The sequence below is a fragment of the Thunnus maccoyii genome, chromosome 6, assembly GCF_910596095.1.
Source record: "Thunnus maccoyii chromosome 6, fThuMac1.1, whole genome shotgun sequence".
Taxonomy (NCBI): Eukaryota; Metazoa; Chordata; class Actinopteri; order Scombriformes; family Scombridae; genus Thunnus; species Thunnus maccoyii.
The window spans coordinates 15,233,133-15,260,510 of NC_056538.1; the positions used below are offsets into that span (position 1 = coordinate 15,233,133).

Genomic DNA, 27,378 nt, shown 5'->3' on the forward strand with positions numbered 1-27,378 from the left:
CGTTACTTTTTGAATATAGCTTACATCATAGTATAGGTACATATTCACACACTCTCCTACCAGGCTCTTGGAAGCAGTAAAAAAAAAATTCTCTGGCAGTTAGTGTTAATAGGACTGCTTGTATATCTTTTTGAGCTCCTTACCATCTGTGACAGTGGTATTTGGCAGCCTGACATATTCCATTTCTGCAGCAAAGACATCAGAAGACACTTTGGACCCGTTTTCACTCGTTTTGAATTTGTTTACTTTGTGGCAGAAAAACACATTACATGAGCCTTCAGAAACTCCTGCAGGTTAAACTGGACTAAGGAAACACTTTTAGGGCTGACTGACTCTAACACACTTGCTAAAAACAGATTTTAAGACACTCGCTAGCCTAGCAACATTAATGCTACAACCAACCCAACCCATAATGTAGAAGTCACATCACCTACACATCAATGGTTTTACACTGGTACTTTCTCCAAAAAGGATATCTGATTTTGTAAACATGTAATTGTCTAGACATTAGTGGAGTTTGTATTCAAATTAAACTATTGACCGACATGCGTAACCAGTCGAAAATATTCTTGGCGGTTAACTGATTAATGGTTAACTGTTGACATCCCTATTTCAAATCAACTTTTTTTATATTCCCATGCACAATCAGTAGTTCTTCAGTTCTAATATTCAAGTAGAAATCTAGTAGTTTCACAACTGTGACAGTGGCGTTGCTTTTTTAATTTGGCTAACATGGCTCCTTGCTTCCCTCACTCATGTCACTTCCTTGCTTCTTAGCTCCTCCCAATGGAAATGTGAGGAAGGGACTCAAGGATGGAGAAATTGTATTTACCAATTGGGACATCTCACTCTGCCATCATGTGAAGAGACAGCACTTACATTTCACACACATTATCTCATAACTGCAACTATTCATCTTTATCAAACAAGTATTGAGTTTACCTCATATTTCCTCAGTGAGCCACGACAAACTCTGAACAGAAAAGAAAAAGGAAAAAGAAAATCCTTTTGGCTGAAATGGTACATATGGTTGCAAAAATGTTTTTTTACAATACATTCATATCTTTGTAGTCAACTTGGTAAATCATCCATAAGAGTGGTGGTTTTTAATTTTTATTATTTCATTTGGGGTTTTATCTTTATTTTTTAATAAATGAGGATTCAGATAATTGACTGTGACTATATTATCAGTAGGCTAGGTAATATCAGAAGTATGTTTAAAATCATGGTGTAGGCAACTTAAGAGAAGCGACTTACCAACTTACCATTACCAACTACATAATCATCTATGCTTTGACACATTATCTCTGTCACAGGATGTCCATTCAATTTACAAGTGTCATTGAAAGTTAAAAATTAAGAAGTTGCAGTTGGAGATGAAGAAACTGGAGAATGATATAGATACAGTGGAAACCACTTATAGTGATCACGTCTGTATGGGTCAAATATCACTATAAGTGGATAATTATTACTACTATTTTTTTTCTTTATTTCTCATGCTGAATACCATCTAATTGACATTTGTATAGCCGATTTATTAGCCTACATGAATATAAAGTAATCAAATGGACAGCTTTGCTATATGCTGAATTTTATTGACTGTTTCAAAATACAGCATAGCTGTTTAAAATGCATTGCGTGCACATTTTTGAAGCAGCTGGGGTTCTGACTTTTGCTGATGATAAGTTCCTTCTTTTTCCTGGCAGCAGAACAGGTGCAGAGAGTGGTGATCTTTTCCTTAGATTTCTTTACCCCCCTAATATGTGAGCTTTGAGGAAACTTGGGTTTCAGCGCCAAGTAAAGCTATATGTTTTTCATATGCTATTTTATATTCTTATGCAAATCTATTGGCACTCTACTTTTCACAGTACGTCTTCCCCATTGTGTTTTTGGGTAATCTGTTTTTATAAAACACCTGCCCCGTGTGAGGCTCGAACTCACAATCTTCAGATTATGAGACTAACACGCTGCTTACTGCACCAACAAGGCTGTGTAAATATTTTCCATAATGAATATTTTAGTCTATTTATTGTAATTACCCACCAAAATGGGCACAAAACATGACACCAGTATTAAGGAAGAGACTCAAAGATGGAGAGGTGTTATTTACCAAGTGGGACATCCTACCTCACTCCAGTGTTATTTTGAAGAGAAAGTGCACATTTTACAAACATTATCTCATAACTGCAACTCTGTTTATTGTACGAGTGTTTGAAGAGACTACATAATTTTTCCTGACTGAGCTAAACGAAATGAAAAGCCTTTTGGCTGATGATGAAATGACACATAAAGTAATAACATTTTTGGGATTCATTCTTATCTTTAGTGTCAACTTGTGGCACAGAATCACAGAAGTTGCAGACTCAGTTCTGCAGTCTGAATTTGAAAGTACGATAGTTTGTCCCTAAGCATGATTATTCTGGAGCTTCTGTAAGATTCTTTGGTTTTCAGTATCTGGCAAGGCTGTGTGCATTTATATTCTATTGCAAATCTACTGGCACTCTACTTTCAACAGTGTATCTGTCCCATTGTGTTTTGGGGTCATCTGATTTTAAAACACCTGCCCTGTGTGAGGCTCGAACTCACGACCTTCAGATTATGAGACTGACGCGCTGCCTACTGCGCCAACGAGGCTGTGTAAATGTTTTCCATAATAAATATTTTAGCCTATTTATTGTATTTACCCACCAAAGTGGGCACAAAACATGACACCGGTATCAAAGAAGAGACTCAAAGATGGAGAAATTGTATTTACCAATTGGGACATTCTACCTCACCCTGGCATCATTTTGAAGAGAAAGCACTTACATTTTACAAATATTATTTCATAAATGCATCTGTGTGGCCGCGTTTATTGTATGAGTATTTGAAGAGACTACATAATTTTTCCTAACTGAGCTAAGATGAACTCGGAACAAAAACTGAAAAAAAAAGAAAAGCCTTTTGGCTGATGTTGAACTTATATATAAAGTAACAATGTTTTTTGTGATTCGCTCTCATCATTGCAGTCAATTTGTGGCACAGAATCACATAAGTTGCTTACTCAGTTCTGTGTGCACGGCAGTCTGAATTTGAATGTACGACAGTTTGCCCTTACGCATGATTATTCTGGAGCTTCTGTAGGATTCTTTGGTTTTCAGTGTCAGGTGAGACTGTATGCATCTATATTCTATTTCAAATCTGCTGGGACTCTACTTTTAATGTTATGTCTCCCCCATTGTGTTTTGGGATCATCTGTTTTTATAAAACAGCTGCCCCATGTGAGGCTCGAACTCACAACCTTCAGATTGTAAGACTGACGCTCTGCCTGCTGCGCCAAGGCTGTGGAAAGTGTTGCATTGAACAAATAAAAAATGATAATTCAGTCTGTTTACTCACAAATAATGTGTCTGCACAGTGTTAACATAAGGGCTACAATCAACCTAAAATGCTTTGTTTCATCTCCAAGCACTTACGCCATGACAAAAGAGGGGAAGACGCAGATTAATGGAAAGAAAAAACCAAAAATATAAGATTAGGAGACTGACGTGCCAAAGTGAATAGTTTTTGCATAATAAACAATGAGTAATGTTACCGTTTTCACTTACAAAAATGTGGCATCAATATTGAAAATTGTCTGACAATCCAGTTTAGCCTTTGTTTCAAGTTCCAACTATATTTTTTAACCAACTACTTTTTGATTCCTATGCCAAGCCACTACTCCTTCAGTGCTAGTACTCCAGCATAGACATAGTGGTTACACAATAAGTAACAATAAGTAAGCATATAGTTCAGTCTTTTTACTGGATTTGCCCACAAGAATGGTCAAACAATATCTAGCACTAGTTTTAAGTTCTAAGTAAAGCTTTATACCAACGCTTTTTAATTGTTATACACAATCACTAGTTCTTCAGCACTAATATTCAAGTATAAGTCTTGCAGATATAAAACAGTGACATTGCTGTGACAGTGAAAGAACTTGTATTTAACAAATGGCATATCCTCCCCCCACTCCAGTGTCATTTTGAAGAGACAGCACTTTTAAGGGTGGCTGTGGTTCAGGAGGTAGGGCAGTTCGTACACTAATCGGAAGATTGGTGGTTCAATCCCTGGCTCCTTCAGTCTGCATATGGAAGTGTCCTGGGCAAGATACTGAATCCCAAATTGCCCTCGAAGGCTGTGCCATTGGTGTGTGAGTGTGTGTGTGTAAATGATTAGAAACTCCTTCTGGTGAGCAGGCATCTTGCACGACAGCCTCTTCCACCAGCATGTGAATGGCTGAATGTGGCATGTAGTGTAAAAGTCTTTGAGTGGTCGGAAGACTAAAGAGGCGCTATATAAATGCAGTCCATAATGGCATAGGATCACACAAGACTCATTTCTGAATGCGCTGAAGTCTAAATTTGAATACACACTAGTTTGTCCAGAAACATGATTACTCTGGAGCTCCTGTAAGATTCCTTGGTTTTCAACATCAGGCAAGGCTGTATGTTTTTCATATTTTGTGTTATGTTCTCATGCAAATCTACTGGCACATTATGTCTCTCTTATTGTGTTTCGGGGTCAACTGCTTATAAAACACCTGCCCCGTGTGAGGCTCGAACTCACGACCTTCAGATTATGAGACTGACGCGCTGCCTACTGCGCCAACGAGGCTGTGAAAGCAAGTGCACATATTGAACAAGTGGAACAATAAGAAATCAGTCAGTATACTCAACAATATATCTACCCACCAAAATGTTCACATCATGGGTCAAGACTATAGTCTTTGTGTCATGACCCAACACTAAAGCCATGGCAAGCGCAGTTTTAAGGAAACAGCAACTATAATAAAAGGGCATGTGGCAGTTGGTCTAGTCAGCAATGAATGTGTGTGCATGGATGAGTGTGAGGTATGATGTTGAAGTTCTGGAAATATTATAACAAGGAAAGATGAGTGGGAGAGATGCTGGACCGAGAGCATCCCTAAAGACAATCACTCATGTACAATAAATAACAAAACTGCTGAATAAGTGGTTGTGTGAATCATATTTTGTTTTTACATTTCATACGACACCCACCCTGTGTGACCTCTGAACCTTTGGATTATAGAGCTGTTGTGCTGCCCGTTGCATCACAATAGAGTAATATTACCCTATTACTCTTTAAAAATGTGCACTGTTGTGACCGGCTCGCGGGCCACTATAAAAGAGGTAAACACGCCAAACTCAGCAGCAACAAACTGAAAAGTAGATAATAATAACTGCAATGGGGTGTGAAAGTCAGTATCTGTGATGTTTGAAAATGTATGAATGCAACATAGAAAAAAACGTGACATAGAAACATATAGTACATACAGTATTGAAAATTCTTAGAGCAATATCCAGCTCTTTCAAGTTCCAGTTAAAGCTTTGAACCAACTAGCTTTTCTTTCCTCTGTCAAACCACTGCTCCCTCAGTACTAGTACTCCAGTAGGTTCACAATATTGACAGTGTGAAGTGTCAGCTCTTCACTGTATTTTATAATTTGTCTTTAATAGCTGCCACGTGTGAGGCTTAAACTCACAACTTTCAGGTTATGAGGCTGCGTACTGTGACAAGAAGGCTATTTATGATCAAGCTCAACGTCTGTTACCATGGTCAAGAATGAACGGTGAATTTTCCTGTCAAAAAGTTGTAGAAAAATTAATTTTATTTTCTTTGTAATATGATGATCAATGTTTGCTGTCAGAGCTGTTATTGTCTTTGTGTGGCTTTCCAAACTGACCATTCTCTAAGTCCTTCCCCCTTAGTTACTGTTTCTATGCTTCGCATTCTCTCTCTTGCAGAAAGGGTATACACAGAATGACAAACATTGCTTCTTTTGTCATTCAAAGAGTTGTTTAATTGATTTGGTGCATGTGATGTATAAATGAGTTTCAGTCTGGTGAGAGGTGCAGCCAATTAGTACTCTGTCAATGTTCAGCACAAATAGACTTTCCGTTTTGTTTCCTGTTAGGCTGAACGTGGTTAACTGTTCTTGCATTTTCAGTTCTGGTCGTCAGTGGCTCGTTTGACTCAAACATGCAGTTTATGGTAAAGGGATTCCTTTTGTTATTTTTCCACTGTGTGCCATGTTTATGTATTGCCATGGAAGCCTATTCCAAGAGGCTTTGTAGTTTCTGTCTTTGTGATTTTATTTGTATCTAATAGATCTATTCATACCATCTTGCTGTCTAAACATGTGCAAGAAATGTGAATAAACAGATTTTTTTTTTTCTGCAACTTCAAATTATTCGCTGAGTGCTTCACATGTATACAAATATCTATATAAAAACAGATTCAATGTACCCTTAATATTCATTTGAATGTCATGAGTATTCATGAACCAATACTGCGGTTTAATTTCTATCTGCAGTAGGACTGTGTTTTTGCCCATAGGCGTTTTACAGTTGGTAGAGTAATTTTGCAGCCTTGTCTTCTCCCTGTGATGGTACTTGTGCACCCCTGTAACTGCCATAATTACTTAATCAGTAGTGTGGTGAGTGGTGGAATTCTTCATTGTCTACACCTGGTTCCTCACACTTTACTTTTCAAAGTATGAAGCATCATCTCCACCAAGTGTTTTATTGTCAGGTGATAACTAGTTTCATAAAACATCTTCCCTGTGTGAGGCTCAAACTCACTACCTTCAGATTCAGAGGAAGGGACTCAAGAATGGAAAAGTTGTATTTACCAATTGTGACATCTCCATCTGGCATCATTTTGAAGAGACGGCACTTACATTTGACACACATTATCTCATAACTTCAACTATTCATCTTTATCAAACAAGTATTGAGTTTACCTCATTTTTCCTCAGTGAGCCACGACAAACTCTGAACAGAAAAGAAAAAGGAAAAAGAAAAACCTTTTGGCTGAAATGGTACATATGGTTGAAAAAATGTTTTTCAATACATTCATATCTTTTTAGTCAACTTGGTAAATCATCCATAAGTGTAGTGGTTGTTTGTTTTTTATTATTATGGCTGATTATTGTCAATTTGGGGTATTTGGGCTACTTTGGTAATATAAATAAATGGCCTACACTTATATAGCGCCTTTCTAGTCCTCTGACCACTCAAAGCATTTTACAACACATGTCAACATTCACCTGTTCATACACTGATAGCAGAGGCTGCCATGCCAGGTGCCAACCTGCTCATCAGGAGATCTGAGGGTTAAAGAAAGCTGCACTTTCTTGAAAAAGCCTGGCTAGACTAAACGTCAACTTTCACTTGAGGCTTAAGCCATTCCACTAACACAACTTAGCCATGTCTAGTCAATGTTAACTCTAGCCAAGCTTGAATAAGCTTGCAGTGTGCGCATGCATGTACATAAGCAGCCCAGAACAGTCGATTGTCGAAAAGATGATACTATATCTCAAAAAGAAGGGTAAACTAGAGCGGTGTTCTTTTCATTAGCGGAACAAACCCTGCTGATGAAACTATATCAATAATACAAAGGAGTCATTATCAAAAAGGGCAATAATGCTGCAATTTACAAGGCGAGAGATGGCTTAGCAAAAATTGCTGACAGATTAAAAGTGTAAATTATGCAAACCTGTGTAGGCATGTAGTGATGGCTTAAAGGTTAGAGGAGCAAGCTTGTAACCAGAAGGTTGATGGTTTGATTCTGTACTGAGACTGTATGCATCTATATTCTATCCCAAATCTACTGGCACTCTACTTTCAACAGTGTATCTTTCCCATTGTGTTTTGGGGTCATCTGATTTTAAAACACCTGCCCCGTGTGAGGTTCGAACTCACGACCTTCAGATTATGAGACTGACGCGCTGCCTACTGCGCCAACGAGGCTGTGTAAATGTTTTCCATGATGAATATTTTCATCTATTTATTGTATTTACCCACCAATATTGGCACAGAACATGACACCAGTATCAAGGAAGAGACTCAAAGCCGGAGAGGTTTTATTTTCCAATTGGGACATTCTCCTTCACTCCGGCATCATTTTGAAGAGAAAGCATTTATATTTTACAATTATTTTGTCATAATTGCAACTGTGCAGGCTTATCGTACGAGGATTTGGAGTGACTACATAAGTTTTCCTGGCCGAGCTAAGACGAACTCGGAATGGAAAAGAAAATAGAAAAAAAAATCCTTTTGACTGATGATGAAATGGTATATAAAGTAATAATGTTTTTGTGATTCACTCTTATCATTGCAGTCAACTTGGTAATTTGTGGCACAGAATCACATAATTTGCAGTCAGTTCTGCATGCGCTGCAGTCTGAATTTGAAAGTATGATAGCCTGTCCTTAAACATGATTATATTGCAAATCTAGTGGCACTCTATTTTTAACAGTGTATGTTTCCTATTATGTTTTGGGGTCATGTGATTTTAAAACACCTGCCCCGTGTGAGGCTCGAACTCACAACCTTCAGATTATGAGACTGACGCGCTGCCTACTGCACATATGCAGTTTTGATAATGAGTATTTCAGTCTGTTTATTATATTTACGCACTAAAATGGACACAAAACATGACACCGGTATTAAGAGACTCAAAGAAGGAGAGGTTGTATTTACCAACTGGGACATCCTACCTCACTCCGGCATTGTTGTGAAGAGAAAGCACTTACATTTTACAATCATTGTATAATAATTGCAACTGTGCAGGCTTATCATACGAGAATTTGGAGTGACTGCATAATGTTTCCTGGCCGAGCTAAGACGAATTCGGAATGGAAAAGAAAAAAAATCCTTTTGACTGATGATGAAATGGTATATAAAGTAATAATGTTTTTGTGATTCACTCTTATCATTGCAGTCAACTTGGTAACTTGTGGCACAGAATCACATAATTTGCAGTCAGTTCTGCATGCGCTGCAGTCTGAATTTGAAAGTACGATAGTTTGTCCTTAAACATGATTATATTGATGATTTTATTGCAAATCTACTGGCACTCTACTTTCAACAGTGTATCTTTCCTATTGTGTTTTGGGGTCATGTGATTTTAAAACACCTGCCCCGTGTGAGGCTCGAACTCACGACCTTCAGATTATGAGACTGACGCGCTGCCTACTGCGCCAACGAGGCTGTGTAAATGTTTACCATAATGAATATTTTCGTCTATTTATTGTATTTACCCACCAATATTGGCACAAAACATGACACCAGTATCAAGGAAGAGACTCAAAGTCGGAGAGGTTTTATTTCCCAATTGGGACATTCTCCTTCACTCTGGGATCACTTTGAAGAGAAAGCACTTATATTTTACAAACATTATTTCATAAGTGCAACTATGCGGCCCTGTTATTGTACGAGTATTTGAACAGACTACATATTGTTTTCTAACTGGGCTAAGACGAACTCAAAACGAAAATGAAAAAAAAAGAAAAGCCTTTTGGCTGATGATGAAATTATACACAAAGTAATAATGTTTTTGTGATTCCTTTTTATCATTGCAGTCAATTTGTGGCACAGAATCACATAAGTTGTAGACTCAGTTCTGCATGCACGGCAGTCTGAATTCCAACGTACGATAGTTAGTCCTTAAGCATGATTATTCTGGAGCTTCTGTAGGATTGTTCAGTTTTCAGTATCAGGCAAGACTACATGCATCTATATTCTATCCCAAATCTAGTGGCACTCTACTTTTATCAGTGTATCTTTCCCATTGTGTTTTGGGGTCATGTGATTTTAAAACACCTGCCCCGTGTGAGGCTCGAACTCACGACCTTCAGATTATGAGACTGACGCGCTGCCTACTGCGCCAACGAGGCTGTGTAAATGTTTTCCATAATGAATATTTTTGTCTATTTATTGTATTTACCCACCAATATTGGCACAGAACATGACACCAGTATCAAGGAAGAGACTCAAAGTCGGAGAGGTTTTATTTTCCAATTGGGACATTCTCCTTCGCTCTGGCATCATTTTGAAGAGAAAGCATTTATATTTTACAATTATTTTGTCATAATTGCAACTGTGCAGGCTTATCGTACGAGGATTTGGAGTGACTACATAAGTTTTCCTGGCCGAGCTAAGACGAACTCGGAATGGAAAAGAAAAAAGAAAAAAACAGGGTTTTTTTGTGCTTCGAAACTTCAGCAGCAATTAATCAAATGTATTTGAAACTTTGCTATGGGAGGGAAAGGGCGGGGCCACAGCGGTTTTGGTCCAATAGGAACAAGGGGTGAGGAGAGTGAGGGAGAGATGACGGAGGCAGTGGGGAACAGGGAGTCTCACAGTGTAGGTGCCTCCTCCTCGCCGCCCGCCGGTGTTTTGTGTTCTACATCCAGCTTGAGCTGAAGCTGCTCCTACTTCTTCTGGCAGGTCTCCATGCCACGCACCTGCTACCCTGTTCTCCCCCATGTGTTGCTGTTTACAACTGTGTCTCTGTCTTTCTGAGAGAGAGAGACAGCAGCCTGCTTCTCCACCGGAAGAAGCATCTTCAGCATGAGCTGATGAGCGACACTGAGGCTGCCTCCATCATCTCTCACTGTCTCTTCACCTCTCTTCCTATCAGACTACCGTCACTGGGGAAGAAAAAAAAAAATCATTGTATACATACATATATATATATATATACATACAAAAATTCAAATACTGATTTTAACGAATACCATGGCAATGAGCAAAGCTTCAAAGCTTCGGGTACAGCCTTATGGTCGTTGTGTCATGACCTAACACAAAAGCCATGGCAAACACAGGATGAAGGAAACAAAAGAATGAGAATATAACTGCGTATAACAAAAGAGACAATAATACAATGGCACGTGGCAGTCTGTCTACTCAGCGATGACTGTGTGTGCATGGATGATTGTGAGGTATGGTGTCAGAGTTCTGGAAATGTTATAAAAAAGAAAGATAAGTGGTAGAGATATTGTATGAGAGCATCCCTACAGGCAAGCACAGATGCACAATTAATAATGAAAAAGAAACAAAAAATAGACTTTGGAATGATTGTGTGACGGTAAGATTTTTTAGGTGCAGTCTTTAACTGACAAATTGTAAATTGTTACACTATATGATTGATATTTTACTTTTGACAGCATGTGGCCTTTGTCTCTGCCATCATGTTTTGTTGCCAGGTAATCCACTTTGTTAAAACACCTGCCCCGTGTGAGGCTTGAACTCACAACCTTCAGATTATGAGACTGAGACAATGAGGCTTTGGAAACTGTTGCATTAAACAATAAAAATAATACAGTCTGTATAATCACAATAACAATGAGTCTGTACACCACAGTGTTCACATAAGGGCTACAATCATCCTAACATGCTTTGTTTCATCACCAAGCACTAAAGCCATGACAAAAGAGAGGGAGATGCAGGTTAATGGAAACAAAAAAACAAAAATATAACTGCAACAAAAGAAACAGTAATACAATGTCATGTGGCAGCCTTTCTAGTCAGTCATGAACGTGTGTGCATGAGTGAGTGTGAGGTATGGTATCAGAGTGCTGGATAGTTTATAGCAAAGAAAGATGAGTGTGAGAGATGCTAGATTGAGATCATCCCTAAAGGCAATCACAGATACACAATTAATCACAACAACAAAAAAAACCCTGGGTGAATGATGACATTTTAAAGGTCAGTCTTTAACATACTAATCTTCAATTCTTAGACCACACAACTGGTACTTTACTTATGACAGCATGTAGCTTTTGTCTGTACCATAATGTTTTGTTGTCAGGTAATCCGCTTTGTTAAAACACAAAGTGTGAGGCTTGAACTCACAACCTTCAGATTATGAGACTGGCGCGCTGCCTACTGCGCCAACAAGGCTTTGAAACCTCTAATTGGCCATTCAGATCAGTTGCCACAGTTGACTTTTTCCTCAACCCTCAACTTTTGAAATAGTTTCACAAATGTTATAAAGGGAACATTGTAAAGATCAGAAAGGGAAAGGGGGTTTGAAAGGAGAAGTTATAGACAGAGAGGGAGTGAGCCAGAGTACCCTCACTAACTTGCCTCCTACTGATACCAAAAACTCTATTGACTGAAACTCAGTGTCAGCTGTTGTGCAGCTGCTACAGTGTGCTAATAATAATACTGGCTCATTGAGGGTGACACTCCAGCCTTTGTATGTGCATGTGTGTGTTTGTGTTTGCGTCTGTGTGCCTATCTTTAAAGCTGAGATTGTGGGTGTCTCTCCATCTTTGAAGTCGTGTCCATTTTATTTTACACCACATTGACTGTGTAGAAATTGTGTCCATTCATTCTCTTTTGTTTCCATGTAATTCTTTTTCTTGAAACACCTGCCCTGTGCGAGTCTCAAATTCCAGCCTTCAGATCACTCAGTTTACACACTCTCTACTGTGCCAACAAAGCTGTCAGAGCCCTTGTCAAACATTGTCATGATGGTACTACAGCCTTGTGTTTGTCGAGTTATCTTTTTGAATATCTGAGTTTATGGGTATCCATCAGCCCATCTCTCCATCTCTGACAGTGTGTGTATTTTTTCCACCCATTGACTGTGCAGTAACTTCCTCCATGCAGTCTCAATTATGTTCATGTAATTCATTTTCTTAAAGGCATTTGCCTTGTGTTAGGCTCAAACTCACAACCTTCAGATAATGAGACTGTGCCTACTGCGCCAGCAAGGCTGTGACAGTGTTAAATGAATATGGAGAAAAGTGAGACAATAACCATTCAGGATGGCACTCCAGCCTTTGTATGAGTGTGTGTGTGTGTATTACTGTAAAGCATTTGTTTAGGTGTGTTAGTGTGTGTGCCTGTTTTTACTTCTTAATTTGTGGGTGTCTATAAGCCCATCTCTCCATTTTTAATGGTATATGTCTGTGTTTCCATTTGAGCTAATTCCTTGAAAGCACAAGTTTCACTTCTTTATCTTGCTTGTGTGTCTGTGGACAGCTCTAATGAAGTACACACTTACTCTATCATGATAAAGAGATTGTCCTCATATTCCTTGAACGCCAAGTGAACCCACTGGTGAGGATGTATTGTACGTATGAGGTGGATGAGAGTGTGCATCTGTCTGAAAGAGACAGACAGATAAAAAAAAAAAAAGAAGAACAAGAGAGAAGACGATTTTGTGTGTATGTGTTTTTGGCAGTAAATCAGTATGCTAATGAGGCATGGTCTGTAATCCTCTTACAACTAATCTCACTCAATCCCCCCAGTCCAGGCCTGGGCACTGCTCACGCACACAGTCATGCCTGGTTGAACACAACCATACACGCACAAACTTGTGCTTGCTCACTAGCTTGCTCACTCTACGTCTCAAAAATACAAGCTGTCTTTCTCATAAAAAAAATCTTTCAGTTACTTTTCTTATCGTTAACCATCCAGCCAAGGGGACACCCTTTTTTTTCTTTCAACAATCAGTCAGAATTTAAATGCAAATGTGTCCTTTGACTGTCCATTACAGTGATTTTAATAGAACAATTAAAATATTTTAATAGAAAAACTTGAATGCCTATAATGTCAAGTGTTTGCTCATTAATTCTTAGCCGTGCAATGTTTCCTCTACTGAGCTGTGTTTGAATCACAGGGAGACTGTGGCGCTGTCTTTACCTAGGCTCCTCTTTGCCCTGAATGTGTGTCATAAAAGCCAAGGTGAACTTTGCTATTCACAGACAGAGGATGCTGGTTTGCAGCACGAATACTGATTACCTGCCCATGTCAAAGGTAGTTGTGTATACATTTGTGCACGCGCCTGTTCTGTAAATGCTCCCTCTTTTTTTTTTGCAGTCAGACATCACAAGCCATGTGGTCAGATGACTGTTTTTCTTAGTGTTGCCATGGTGATGCAGCAAAAGGTCGCTCTGAGATGTTCTCTTCCAAGACCTTGTGTGCGTGTATGTGTGTGTACTCCAGTGCAGCAGATTGAATTTGGCAGCAGACACCAAAAGAATGTTCAGGCGAGAGGGCAGTTGTCTCAACCAGAAAAGACAGCACTGTGTGTGTGTGTGTGTGTGTGTGTGTTTGTGCGTGCATGCAGTTCTGTTCAGGACAGATTTCAGACTAAAGACCTGTTAATTTAGGACGGCTTGTCCTATTGGGGACAAAAGTCGCGTCCCCGATTGTGAAAAAGCTGATTTTTGGATCAGTGGTTAAGGTTAAAGTTAGGTTAATGTTAGAGTAAATCTCCAGGAAATTAATGTAAGTCTATGTAATGTCCACAAAAGTGACCTAAGTAAACATGTGAGTGTATGTATATGTGTATGTGAGCATTTGTGTGTGTGCGCTTGTGTGTCTGAAAGAGATATCTGCTGATACATGCATGAATAACGTCACAGCAGTATTTCTAACACAGCCACTCACGCTGTGTGCGCCTGTATCGCAGCTTGTGTGTCATTATTAACTCATATCTGATATGCGATTCAATATATTACAGCAGGATTAGAGCCTAATGCTCAGTGAGAAAAACATACACATACAGACTCACACACACACACTCTTAGACGCATACACAAAGAGCCTGGCTTCTCAACACCAGGGGGCTGACAAGGTATTCTTCTGCTATGTGTTGCGAATACTGCTGCATACCTAAAACTCAGTATGCATACTGCATCACCCCCCTAATCTCTCTCACTCTGTCTCTTTCAGTGTCTTCCTCTTCTGCCCTCTCTCCCTTTCACCATCACTGCCTGCCTCCTGCTCTCCCCCTTCTTCAACTTTTTTTTTTTTTTTTTCTTTTTTCCCCAGCCTTCCTCCCCATCACCTCCCTCTGGTACTGTCTACCCCTCCCTGTTAATGCTCCCCCTCTGTCTCCTTGTCATCTTTTTCCACTTGATTTTTCTACTCCATGTACAGTACCAGTCAAACGTTTGGACACACTCTCTCACTCAAGGGAATGGGAAGGTGTGTCCAAACTTTTGACTGGTACTGCATGTATGCTTCTTCCCCATCTACCCTTACCTAATGCCCCTTTGCTGTTACTTACTTTCATTTGCCTCCACTTCTTGTTTCCCCACTGTTTAGCTTTATTTCTGTCTCCTCCCTGTGCAGTGAATCCAGTGACTTTGACTTTTAGTAGCATATCAAATTTAAATGAAATGTTGAAACACACTTTGCAGATCTGTCTTTCACGGCCCTCGTTCTCCTCCTATCTCCTTTATCTTCTCTCTGCAGGTATGAAAGAGCTCTCCCCCCCTCCCCTGAACCTGCGGCGTCTCTACACTGAGACATTGGAATGGGAGCCGGTGTTGATCATCATCTCTCCGGGGGCAGACCCCTCCCAGGAGCTTGCAGAACTAGCTTCGGAAACCGTGGGCAGGGACAACTATCATGAGGTAGAGAATAACACAATTAAATGATAAAATAATTGCAATTTATTGGCAAGTGCAAGTGTTTTTTTTTGACAGAACACCAGATCAAATCTATAGAATAATCTATTGTGCACCTACATGGGGAAAGATGAGTCCTACAGCTTGTTGAATCTTATTGCAACACAGTTTTGAAGTATAACTCTTGATAACTCTTGATATTGTTCTGCCAATGGAGGTCAGCAATTATAATACTTTTTAAGACAGGAAGACATCTGAGATCATCTCCTTTGCAGTCTGCCCCTGCAAGACACACCTGCAGTTATTCAATATGTGGTTAATGCAGCTATTAAAGAAAAATGTAGGTATTATTTTCTTTTTATAGTGATCATCAAATCCCCTGAAGAGATGAAAACCCACAGAGAAATTTATCTTACTAACAAGTATCATCTGCACAGTCAAAGCCTGATATACAGAAGCTTGTGCCTATGTGCCACAGAACTCAACTGTTGTCCAAAAATTATTGGAAATGCATGAAAGCGCTGTTCCATTGCTGCGGGTGACATGTTCCTTCATTACAGTGTGTCAATTTCAAGTGACTGTGTCAAGACCTCGTGGCAAAAAACACATTTTTCAAACCAGAATTAAGGCGTTGATTTCTGTCACATAAGGATGGGTAGTGTATTGGATTTATGTAAATTACTGTAGGTTTACAGTTTTTTATGCCTTCTTTCTGATCTCTGTCTCAATATCTTTCTTACTTTCTAAGTTTTCAAACCTGCCCTCAGTCACCTAGAAAACATATTAGAAAGTAGGTTTTTACCATTTCCATTGTAACTACAACCAACATTATGTACAAGGAACCCATGTGTGTGACTGCAAAGATGTACACACCAAGCATTCCACTCACATGGGTGCTGCATATAACATTAAGTCATATCAGTTATACATAAATCAGATCAGTTAGTTGTGTTACTGGCCTCAATATGGGAGCTGTATTGAGAAAAAAAACACAGTGGGAATCTGACTTTGTGTTTCATTGTTCCTCCCACTGAGGAGAGATGAATTAAAAAATGGAATCAGATTATCTGCTGCTAACTTGTGAGAAATTACAATGTGAATCAAATTTTCTATCCCACTGCCTCTGTTTCTCACCCTCCCTTCCTCCCCCTCTTTGTCTGTCTAGATCTCTATGGGTCAGGGACAGGCTGATGTGGCCTTAGCGACACTGAGAGAATGTTCCAGAAATGGAGACTGGCTTTGCTTGAAAAACCTTCACCTTGTCACTGCATGGCTACCCCTCCTCGAAAAAGTACGTACCCTGTGTGTGTTTATGAGTCTTTTTGTGTGGTAAGATCTCAGGGACATATGTTAGCATCTGTTTGTGTGAGAGAGATTGTTGTTTTTCTTTGTATTTTTGCACTTTTTGGTTGGTAAGGTGTATTTCTTTATATGCTTTTTCTAATTATTAGACAATAGCAGCTAACAAGAACCTCCCATGATGAACTCAAGAAGAGAGCAATCAAATTGACTCTGTTACCCTACAGAGATCCTGTATGTTAGTGTGTTTGGGTGTGTGTCCATCTGCAACTGTTTATTGTTTATATTTTTACTGGAAAACTGCATATTACAAACATAACAGAAAATATGTAACATTCAATACAAATATATGATGCAATGATCCAGCAATAAGTCCTAAACGATATAATAAATCAAAGACTTGCAAAGTAAGTCCAAGAAAAGGCTTAGATGAACAGTCCACTGGGATGAGTCCAGTGGAATAAGTGCTGAAGGACAAGTCCATTGAATTAAATCTAGTTAAAGAGAACCTATCATCCATATTTCCAGGTCTTTATTTATATTCTGGGATTCTATAGGAGTATCTTTGCATGATTTACAGTTCAAAAAACTCCTTATTTATCTTATACTGGCCCTTTACGCAGCCCCTCGGTTCAGCCTCTGTCTGAAACAGGCCGTTTGAGCTGTCTCTTTAAGGTCCCCCATCCAATGAGCCCACTCTGTTCTGATTGGTTAGCTCCCGGAAGCTGCCCTCTGGCAGACTTCTGGCAGTTCCGGAGGCTATGTAAACAAACAACAGTATTCGGATTTTGCTTCCTTTTCCCCTTCTTTACTCTAAATAGAAACTTCTCAAATACATCCATACATGTTTGAGCCCATTTTTTACATATGTATGTTCACCTTATGTTTTGGAACTTTGACCATGTTTAACATAGACATCCAACATCATAACAGTATAAACATAACAGAAAATCACAAAAAGCATGATATGTCCCCTTTAAACAAGTCTAATTTCACTTCTTTACATCATCTCAAGCCCCCATTTCCAGTTCCAGGTGGGTGGAGTCTGGGTTAGGGGGAAAGGTCAGTAGAAGGGGGGAGCCTGGAGGATGTTCTGTGCTTAAACTGTGTACATAATTTCTTGTTTCACTCTGCTTGTCAGTGTTTATCTACAATAATGCAACACTGCTACACACACACACACACACACAAGAACACATTCTGCCAGTTGCCCAAATTTCCATATCTAAAATTACCTTCTGTCCTTTGCCTGCACATACACATTTTGCATTCTACCTACCAGCCCATATTCATCACTGTGTTGTTGTTTGTGTGGTGGTGACTGTGACCATGTGTGTCTCTCTATATATGTTTGTGTATTTGTTGCTGTATATGTGCACGTTCATGATCACTGTGCATGTAGTACTGTAAGTGTGTGTCTCACCCGAAGTTCTCATGTAGCTTGTACTATATGTTTTTATTGTTCTGTATGTGTTCTGTGTCCATGTGTTTTTCCTGGGGTTCTGTTTAGTGCTGTGTCACTGTAGCAGGTCATATCTCACTGGGAGGCACAGCTGTTGGCAGTGATTGGCCTCTGCATGTGTGAGTGTGTGTGTGTGGGCTTATACCTGTGTGTGTGTGTGTGTGCCATGCACGTGTGTGCCCTGGGGTTAGCCAGAGATCCCTCCTGTCCAGTGTTGTCTGTTCTCCCACTGCTACTTAAACCATGGCTTATTATAGATCTGCTCCTCTACTTTTGTCCTTCTCCGCTCCATTCCCTCTCTCTCCTCTCCTCCTATTATTTAATTTAGCATATTTCTTGTTTTGTTTCCACTTCTTCATCTTGACTATCTTCTCTCCAGTTTTTCTTACAGTAACACTTCTCCTTTACACCCTAATATCATTAAACTAAAACTCTCTTTCTATCTGTCTGTTCTCCTTTCTCTCTCCGTTTCTTTCTCGCTCTTTCTCGTTCTTGCCCAGCAGCCGATGAGGTTGAAGTCTCGGCAGTCGAGCTTGAAATGAAAAACTGACGCAACAAGGGGAATGGGGAAGGCAGCGAGCATAGGAAAGAAAGAATGAAGAAACAGTAGATGTGAAAGGAAGGAAGTAGGGGAAAGATGAACTGAGCCTCAGCAGGCAGGTGGAAATTCTACCTAGAGAGGGCTTTGTTTTAATGGTATCAGCTTCTCTTTCTGTAGCTGTGTCCATCTGCTCGGCCGTACTGCATCTCTCAATGTAGTTTCAAAATTTTTTGGCTTCTTCTTGCCATCTGTCTCCCCAGTTCTTCCCTCCTTCACTAAATCAGTTAGTCAGTTAGAGAGAGGAGAGCGGAGGAAAGAGAGACGGAGAAGGAGAGCGGTTAGTGTTCGTAATTGAAGTTGGCAGTGCAGATGTCTTCTCATCTTCTCGTCCCTGTCCACTCATATTCTTCCGCTTTCACTGCTTTCTTTATCTGTCTATCTATCTATCTATCTATCTATCTATCTATCTATCTATCTATCTATCTATCTAATTAAATTGATAAATGAATAATACATAATGAATAAATAATGAATCAATGAATACAATATGTAATATAATAATATTTATCATTATCATTGGTTAAAACATTGTGATAGGATTGTATCAGGAGTTACAGTATTTTATGAGTCTCATCTGTGCATGTCACTGTGTTGCATCTTCCCGCAATACTATCATTTGTTCCAGTGAAATTCTGGTTGACAACGCAGGCATACAGATGCACACACGCACACACACACACACACACACACACAGAGACATGAGACACTTTTCTTCGAGGGATGTCAGCTCTTGTGTTATTTGATTCTGTGATCATGTGTGCTTCGATGAGAATGAATTAGGTGTTCCAAATGAGTCAGAAACACATTGATTACAATTCTGTGTGTGTGTGTGTGCGCGCGCGTGTGTGTGTGTGTGTGTGTGTGTGTGTGTGTGTGTGTGTGTGTGTGTGTGTGTGTGAGAGAGAGAGAGAGTGAGTGCCCAATCAGATGACACAAGACCCTAAGGTGCCAGCATGCTATTTTTAACCATGTGTCTTTGAGAAAAAAAGAAAGAGAGGGGGAAGGAGTGTAAGAAGAGAAGTGAGTGAGAGAGAAAGCTGGAAATTGAGTGGGGGGAAAATATTTTATTTTTGATTTATTTATTATGTTTATTTGCTATATATACTGTACTGGTTATCCTCCTCATAGTATATATGTTTGTGAATCTATAGAAAGAAGCAAATATGAAGGAAAGTCTTCAAGTAAAGTCTTTTTTGAGTGGGGGGCTTGAAATTTGCATTTATAATAAATAATCCATGGGAGTCAATGTTTGTTCTCACAGTAAATATGAAAAATTGTTTGTAATTTATCAGGTGATATTTTAGACGTCATCCAGTCATTGTGTAACAGTGAAACAAGATTATGGTTTCAAGATTTGGATATTTCCACACTCGTTCAGTGCTGTATAGAGGTTTTTACTCTCTGAAATGAAAAGGATTTAGTTTGCATGGACTTCAGTGAACTTAGCGGTTAGCACTTTTACCTCAAAGCATGAAGATCCTGGGTTTGAATCCAACCCAGCAGTCTTGGTTCTTTCTGTGTGTATATGCTGAGATATACTTCAGCCCTTTGTGAACCAAAACACGATAAGTATTTAGAAAATAAATGGACCTGAGTGATACAGTGTTTGGAAAATGTGTGCAATCACAGGTTCAACTAATGAGTGAGTTTTATGTTTGAAATACAACATGTTTGTTTGTTTGTGTCTGTGTCTGTGTGTATTTGTGTGTATGCATATGTGTGTGGGTGGGTAGGCATGTAGTAAGGTAGACCTCAGGTCAGGAAAGCTGCGTCTATAATCAGATACTACAGCACAAATAGTTTCATATTACTGCTGCAATCTCTTCAAGGCAAAACATTTATTGTGAATCAATGTGTGTATGGAAGTCCATGTATGAACTAATGTGTGTGTAATTTGTGTGCTAAGTGTTTTATGTATATCAATGCATCTAATATGTGTACTGTCCTTTTCCCCACAGGAGCTAAATGTGCTACATCCTAAAGCAGGCTTCCGTCTCTGGGTAACAGCAGAAGTTCACCCAAGATTTCCTCCCATACTGCTGCAGTCCAGCCTCAAGATCACTTATGAGGTACACACACATATACCTACGCAAAACCACCATCTTACTCATATCACACAGTTTGACACACAAACATGCCTCTCATCCACACATTTTTGTAGGTACACTGTACACAAATGTTCATCCATCTGTTTGCTTTTTATATAAAGCATTGAAACTTCTTCTTTAATTTCCCCATAGACCATTGGTCTCTGTGAATCTCTGAAGAATGTAGCCGTGTTTGTCTTTCTGGCTGAGCCTTAGTCTTACTGATGTGGTGTGGGCCATGTTTCTGGGTTATGGTACACTCACTGCGGAGTGTAAGGGATTTGTGTGTTTGGAATGTCATGTGAATTTATGAAAATGTGTGTGTCTTTTACCCATCATCATCATCATCACCATTATCATTTTTATTTTTAGAGCAATGCAAAGTGCTTAACATAAAAGCAAAGAATCATAATATTTACAATAAAGTAAAACAAGGATAAATACAATAAAATGGCATCAAATCAAATTAAAAAGACAGGATAAGACAAGATAAAATAACCAACATAAAATGATCAATGGCTACATACGCAATGCAGCCACATATACTGTACATTTGGAAGGAGACATAGAAGCCTGCAGCTTGTGTGTTAGTAATGCATGTTTTAGAGCTCAGTGTGTTTCAGATGGGAGTCATGCTCAAGGGGTTAGCTGCTTCAGCAGCCAAGCATGCTGCACATCAGCCTCCTTCCCTCCCTCTCTGTCTGTCTGTCTTTCTTTTTCTCTCTCAGACGCACTCACACACTTTCATGGGCAAACTTACTGACACACTTCATATGTATGCACACTCATCCTGAACACATTCCCAGTACTGTAATATATTATAGCAGGTGATAACAGGTGAATTGCAGCAAGGACTTTCAGTTACAGCAATGATATATTCACTGATCGCTGGGTCAGTGAGCAAACCACCTGAGCTTAAAAAATGGCTGCTCTGCTTCCAACTCAGCTACAATTCATGCCTCTAACATGCTGGTGGTGGTTGAGATCCAGATTTGAATTTATGGATTTTGTTTATGATGGGTGTGAAGCTGTCTAAATCCTTTCCAATCTGTAGGAAAAAAAATACATTAAATGTATAACATACTGCACGCGAGATATTAAGAAATCATCACATTTACTGGCCTGTTCAGGGATATACATATGTGCAGAATGTCTTTGGGCATGTGGATATAAGCACCTACATTGCAACATATGTAGTGAATTTGCCGATTTTGGCAAATTTAGTTGTAATATCACTGGGTTTGTGTATTATCAAAACCTCCAGATGGAGGTACCAAATGTTCAGCAAAGCTAATATTGTGTGAACTGACGTCAATATATGCTCATTGTTTCTATCATAAACAGAGCATTCTGTTTGCTGTGCTGGAGGAACCAAAAGTACAGAGAATTATTCAGAGATACAGTGCTGTATGTGCTGACTTGTGTAGAGAAAGTACCAACTAAAAAACAATTTAGTTTAGTCCAGCTGCTTATATAAATGATCAGTCTGTCGCTCCTTGAGCGGAAGAGGCAAGGGCTGAGGAAGTGTTGTAGTGACTCCTGCTCACCATGGGAAAGGTCGGAGGGGTTATCTAACTTCATTTTGGTCCCAATTGATGTCAAACCCTGACCGAACAATGTTTTTTTTTTTTAACTTTGTTTAAAGACTATTGTTACTGTAATCACCCACTGTGGGCTACAATAAACTTACACAACAGGTAGTCTGGTGCATGCAGTAGAAGACTTCCACCTTCTCAATAGGATCTATTTTCTCTGTCCTCATTTGCTCTGTGCCTCCGTGTTGTTAATATTTGAAATCTGGAACAAGAAAAAGGCCTTTTACATATGGTCTTACTGGTCCTGCAGACTGGGTGTTGGCTTAAGCAAGAGACACAAAACAACACTAACCAGACTGTGAAAGGAATGAACATTGCACACATCCCGGATGGCTTTCACAGCCTCTTTTTGGTCTTGCCAGGCACACATATTTGATGAAGTGGATTTGGGAATCACACTTTGGGGGGTTTGGGGTTCACACATTCTGGCCAATTTTACAGTTCACTCCCTCAGACTCACAAAAATAAAAGCTTATACACCACAATAACATAGAAACATGACAAACATGGAGATGAAACCACAGTTCTACAGCTGGCCTCTCAGCAAATTTCAGTTGGCAATGTCAACTTGATTTAGCATGTAAACAATTGTATTCCTGTTGCACTCATTCATTTATCATACATGAGTTTGAGCTAATTCTGCTATAGTTCTGCTATTGTTTTGCAAACAATCTGATATGTTTTCTCTACTTCTCAATAATATATAAATATGCATACATCTGCTCTATAAACTCTCCATGAAAGCTGGGGTACAGAACATTCACTCAACCAATTGAGTTTCTCTGTAGCAGTAAACTAACTGGCGCCGTGGCTTAGTTGGTTAAAGCGCCTGTCTAGTAAACAGGAGATCCTGGGTTCGAATCCCAGCGGTGCCTTTATGTCCCATTACCATCTTACTGTGCAGCACATAAGTCTTTTAGACATATTTCCAGTCTCCTTCTTCCTTGCCATATTTTTGTACTGGCAATTCTTTGTGTTGACCTTGTAATTTGAACTTGCTGTATGATGTTACATCATAATAATATAACTCCCCAACCACTGTCCCTCTCCCTTCCTCCCTCCCTCCCTCCTACTTTATGTTGTCCCTCTCATCTCTACCTTCTCTTCCTGACTCCTTCTTAATTCTTCCTCTTCCTCTCTATCCTTCTTTACCACGTCCCTTCCCTGTCTGTCTATCTATCCTCCCTTTGTATTCCCATCTCTAGGCTCCTCCTGGATTAAAGAAGAACCTGCTGAGAACGTATGAGTCCTGGACTCCAGAGCAAATCAGCAAAGGTATTCTACAAATGCTCTGTATTTCATCAGGGGATGCCCTGTTTCTTCTGAAGTCATTTTTCTAGTTGCTTCAGATTTGCTCACTGTTATTCCAAGCAATGATGCAAATGTTAAAGAAAATGTCAAAATCAGTGGATATGTCTCCGTTTTTTTAAGAATTTGGCTTTTGAATTTGTTTTCTTTTCAAGGGATAGTTCACATTTTTGGACATAAAGTGATCTTGAATGCATATTACTGTTGCACACGTTACCAGTCCATGGGCAGAGAAATCTCAGCAAGCTTGCAGCACAAAGCTCAAAAGAGTTTCAACAACAGAATACAGAATCTGAAGCATTGTAATTATTGCACAGTGTTCCTCTCAGTCCTCTTTGTTGTCTTTTGTTTGATTAATACTTTTAAAAAATGAAAGTCCACTAATGATTGATTGTTGTAGTTGATTTGGTTGTGATGCTGACGTTAATTGTTTTCGTGTAGGAGGTATACTGGCTAGAGCCCAGTCTCTCTTCTGCTTGGCCTGGTTCCATGCTGTCTGCCAAGAGAGACGCAACTACATACCACAGGTAAAATATACAATCACACCAATATATACAATTTCATCTCAGAAAAACAAAACAGAACTGCTGCAAGCCTGTTGGTAGTTTTTACTTGGAGAACCCAAAGATGTGTCCCAAACGCACATCAACACTTAATTATATAATGCATAATATTTACATAATATTTCTACCCTGGGTTATCACAGGTACATAGTTACTGAAAATAACATGTTCACAGCACACTTCTATATACAACACATCTATGCAAATGCATGATTTGTTTATTTCCTGGCCCAAAACTCACTGGCAGTCTGTGAGTGTTTGTGTGTGTGTATGGCTATGTGTGTGTGTTTGTGTACACTAAGAATATAAGCCTTTATTTCAAACTTGCTAGCTGGTCAGCACATACATACAGAATTTAGATTAGCCCCCACATTGGTGAGTTTTATAGAGCAGTCTCTTCACTTGATATTTTGTAGGCACAATGTTTATAGACCAAAAGGGTTTGCTATGTCAAGTTCAATAACAATACAGGAGCCAGAGGCAAATTTCCCTCTAGTCACTGAATTTACAAAATATGTTTTCCACACAGGGGAAGCTTAGAATATAATAGAAACCTTATGATGGCAAACACTGTCAAAAGATTTTACAAAGGAGATATATTATATGCATCAACTGAAAGTAGATTTCATTGACCCCAGTGCATGTGATGGTAGTAACAACTCTATTATTTAATTTAAAGTGTAACTCAGCTTTAACAGTTTCACAGCAGCTCTAAATAAATAAAAATGGTGTATTTTATCAGTGTCAGAATCAACTCCGAATGTTTAGGGGCACAGCATTTCCTCGTTTGAACTGCAGCTCCGATGATAAATCATCTCTACATAACAAGAGAGAGAGTATAAAGAATGACATCATTTGCAAATACCAGACTATTTATTTTCTCAGTTGAAACCCAAGGCAGTGATGAATCAGCACCAAATAAATAACAAATCGAAAAACATTGAAGGAAATGATGCTGAACAATAGCTAGAATTATTGGGCTATTGGGACCCTTCTGGCCAAAAGATCATAGTTACTGTGAATAAGCAGCTGTGATTCACCAAAGAAATTGTATTATTTTTGGTAGAGTCAAAATCTTCAGTCAATAATGAAATTCATCAAAAGTGAAGATTTTGATTTATCACTGACACATAATGAATCACTATATAGATATACAGTATTTTAGAGATTGTTTCAAAATACCTAATGCAGCAGCCATGACCCTTTAAGGTAGAACCAGACTGGGTTTCTCTGCCTCATCATTTACTGTATGACACATTTATTTACCCTCACTGTGCCTCTTCCTTTCTTGGTAAGAATCATAGCAGTAAGCCTTGATAATGTGTAGTAAGTAACAAAGGGCTTGTTTTGTTTTGTTTAAATGTCTTCTTTACATATGTAACTTCTTCAGTTTCACATGTCTGGTGTGCATTTTATAGTTAGGCTACACTCAAATCAAGCATATTTGTAGCTATTCAGTTGAACACTTCTGGCAAATATTGACATTTCATAGCTAGTAGGTACATGTGCTTCAAAGATCTGACATAACAAGATTCAATGAAAATCCATCTTGAGTAATAATCACATTGTGATGATCCCTCGGGTGTTCTTACAAGATATCTCAGAGAAAAGAACACACTTAAGATGTAAGTCCCACGAATAATGCATCTTTGAGTATCTGGCTTTTGTTTATGAGGGCTGGTTTGCTTGTGGTTTAGCAGTGTGAGCTAAAACTAATCATATTCAAAAATGCAGCAAAGTAAAAGATTTGAACACAGAAAGAAGATGCGATTTCACCTTTAATGACTTGATACTTGCTGATACTTAAACAGTCACTTTTACAATTAGGTAGCATGCCAGTGTGCAGCACAGTCATTGATGCATAGGAACTCATTTGTCTTTGTTTGTACTGCAGTGATGCATCAGGGTAGCCTGTCTAATCAAATAATAAGATATGTCTGCAGTTAAAGCAGGAAGGTATCTCTTTTTCTTCCGACCAACAGTGAACTCATTACTGATAAACCCAAACACTAGGGAAAACTGTAGCAAAGAACATGTTTTTTGTAAATAAATTACTGCAACTTTTACACATTTTTTTCCTACTCCTTTAGACTTGGTCCCAATAGTCCCCCTTAACCATTTCCCTCATTTCAGAATTGTTTGGAAAAAAAAAGAATTGATTGCCCTATAGGAGAATGTAAACCTACATAGCTAACAGTATTCCTGTGTCTTGTTGGTCTCTTGGGTGTCTGTCTCTCCATTTCTCCTTCCTCAAATTCTCCCACATTGCTCTGCTGACTTGTATTTTCCTTAATTTCCATTTTACTGGCCACTGCCGCATTTTCTCTCTCTCTCACACTCTTCTTCTCTCTCAGTCACTATATCTCTGGTAAGTGTTTTCATTTGAGATGGTAATGTTGTTTCTCATCCAAGAACATGATCACCTAATTATTGAAACAGTCACAGCTCCTTTCGTCCACTCCAACATCACTTACTCCCTTCTTGCTTCATCTACTGTCCTCCCTCCTCCTCTCATTTATTCTCTCCTGCTTCTCTCCCTGTTTTCCTCCTCTTTACATGCCTGTGCAGAAAACCACTTCATTTAAAAAGACAGAGGAATAGACTTGGGAGAGAAATTGAAAGTGAGATGCAAAGGAGGGGAAAGAGGGGTTATGTGATCATTGCCGCTGCAGCAGCAGAAAGATATAAGTTTTCATTTGATGGCCATAGGAAATCAAAATGAGTGGCCAATTATGTCTGGTAAACACACAACTAGGTTGCACACTTTCTTAAATGCTCACAAAACAACTGAAAACATACACACACAATCAATGAACACAGTCACCATTATTAGACTCATACATTGGATCATTCACAGAATAAACATCCGTCGCTCTGCACATAAAACAAATGCACAATCTGCAGTCTCACTCAGACACGTGTGAGCACATTTATCAAATGCAGTAGAAACATGCCCCGACACAATCTGTGAATACACAGTCAAGCACAAAAATTACTGAAGATACAACAACATACCCTTAATCTTTGAAGGAATTACTGAACATGCCTACACAGTTTTCCTCCACCCCTCACTCCATCCACCTACAGCATCAGCGGGCAGATTACAACTGCTGATTGGATAGCCGGGAAGTGCAATAAGCACACACTCACAAACTCAGACTGCCCTCACACTCAATTATGTTTTGACACTTCTGTGTGTTTTTTCTGAGTTGGTCAATGTTGTGATACTGTGTGTGCTAAAGTGCGTGTGTTTTTTTGTGCATGTGT

General features: G+C 39.2%; 1 protein-coding gene and 6 non-coding genes across 12 annotated transcripts in view; 2 read left to right on the forward strand and 5 right to left on the reverse strand.

Annotated features, from left to right (window-relative positions):
- LOC121898411 (cytoplasmic dynein 2 heavy chain 1) overlaps nt 1-27,378 on the forward strand; it is a 127,375-nt gene that overhangs the window by 76,317 nt on the left and 23,680 nt on the right. For all 6 annotated transcript variants that reach the window (XM_042413450.1, XM_042413452.1, XM_042413453.1 and 3 more), the window contains 5 exons: nt 15,042-15,202; nt 16,362-16,487; nt 20,517-20,627; nt 23,446-23,515; nt 23,990-24,075. In XM_042413450.1, coding sequence (XP_042269384.1) covers nt 15,042-15,202; nt 16,362-16,487; nt 20,517-20,627; nt 23,446-23,515; nt 23,990-24,075 — 554 coding nt within the window. The remainder of the gene's footprint in view (nt 1-15,041; nt 15,203-16,361; nt 16,488-20,516; nt 20,628-23,445; nt 23,516-23,989; nt 24,076-27,378) is intronic.
- Nucleotides 2,562-2,634, reverse strand: trnam-cau. Its single transcript has one exon. It is a non-coding gene; the product is annotated as a tRNA-Met (tRNA).
- On the reverse strand, nt 4,563-4,635 carry trnam-cau. Its single transcript has one exon. It is a non-coding gene; the product is annotated as a tRNA-Met (tRNA).
- Nucleotides 7,721-7,793, reverse strand: trnam-cau. Its single transcript has one exon. It is a non-coding gene; the product is annotated as a tRNA-Met (tRNA).
- On the reverse strand, nt 8,963-9,035 carry trnam-cau. The gene has a single exon. It is a non-coding gene; the product is annotated as a tRNA-Met (tRNA).
- On the reverse strand, nt 9,649-9,721 carry trnam-cau. Its single transcript has one exon. It is a non-coding gene; the product is annotated as a tRNA-Met (tRNA).
- trnat-agu lies at nt 23,042-23,115 on the forward strand. Its single transcript has one exon. It is a non-coding gene; the product is annotated as a tRNA-Thr (tRNA).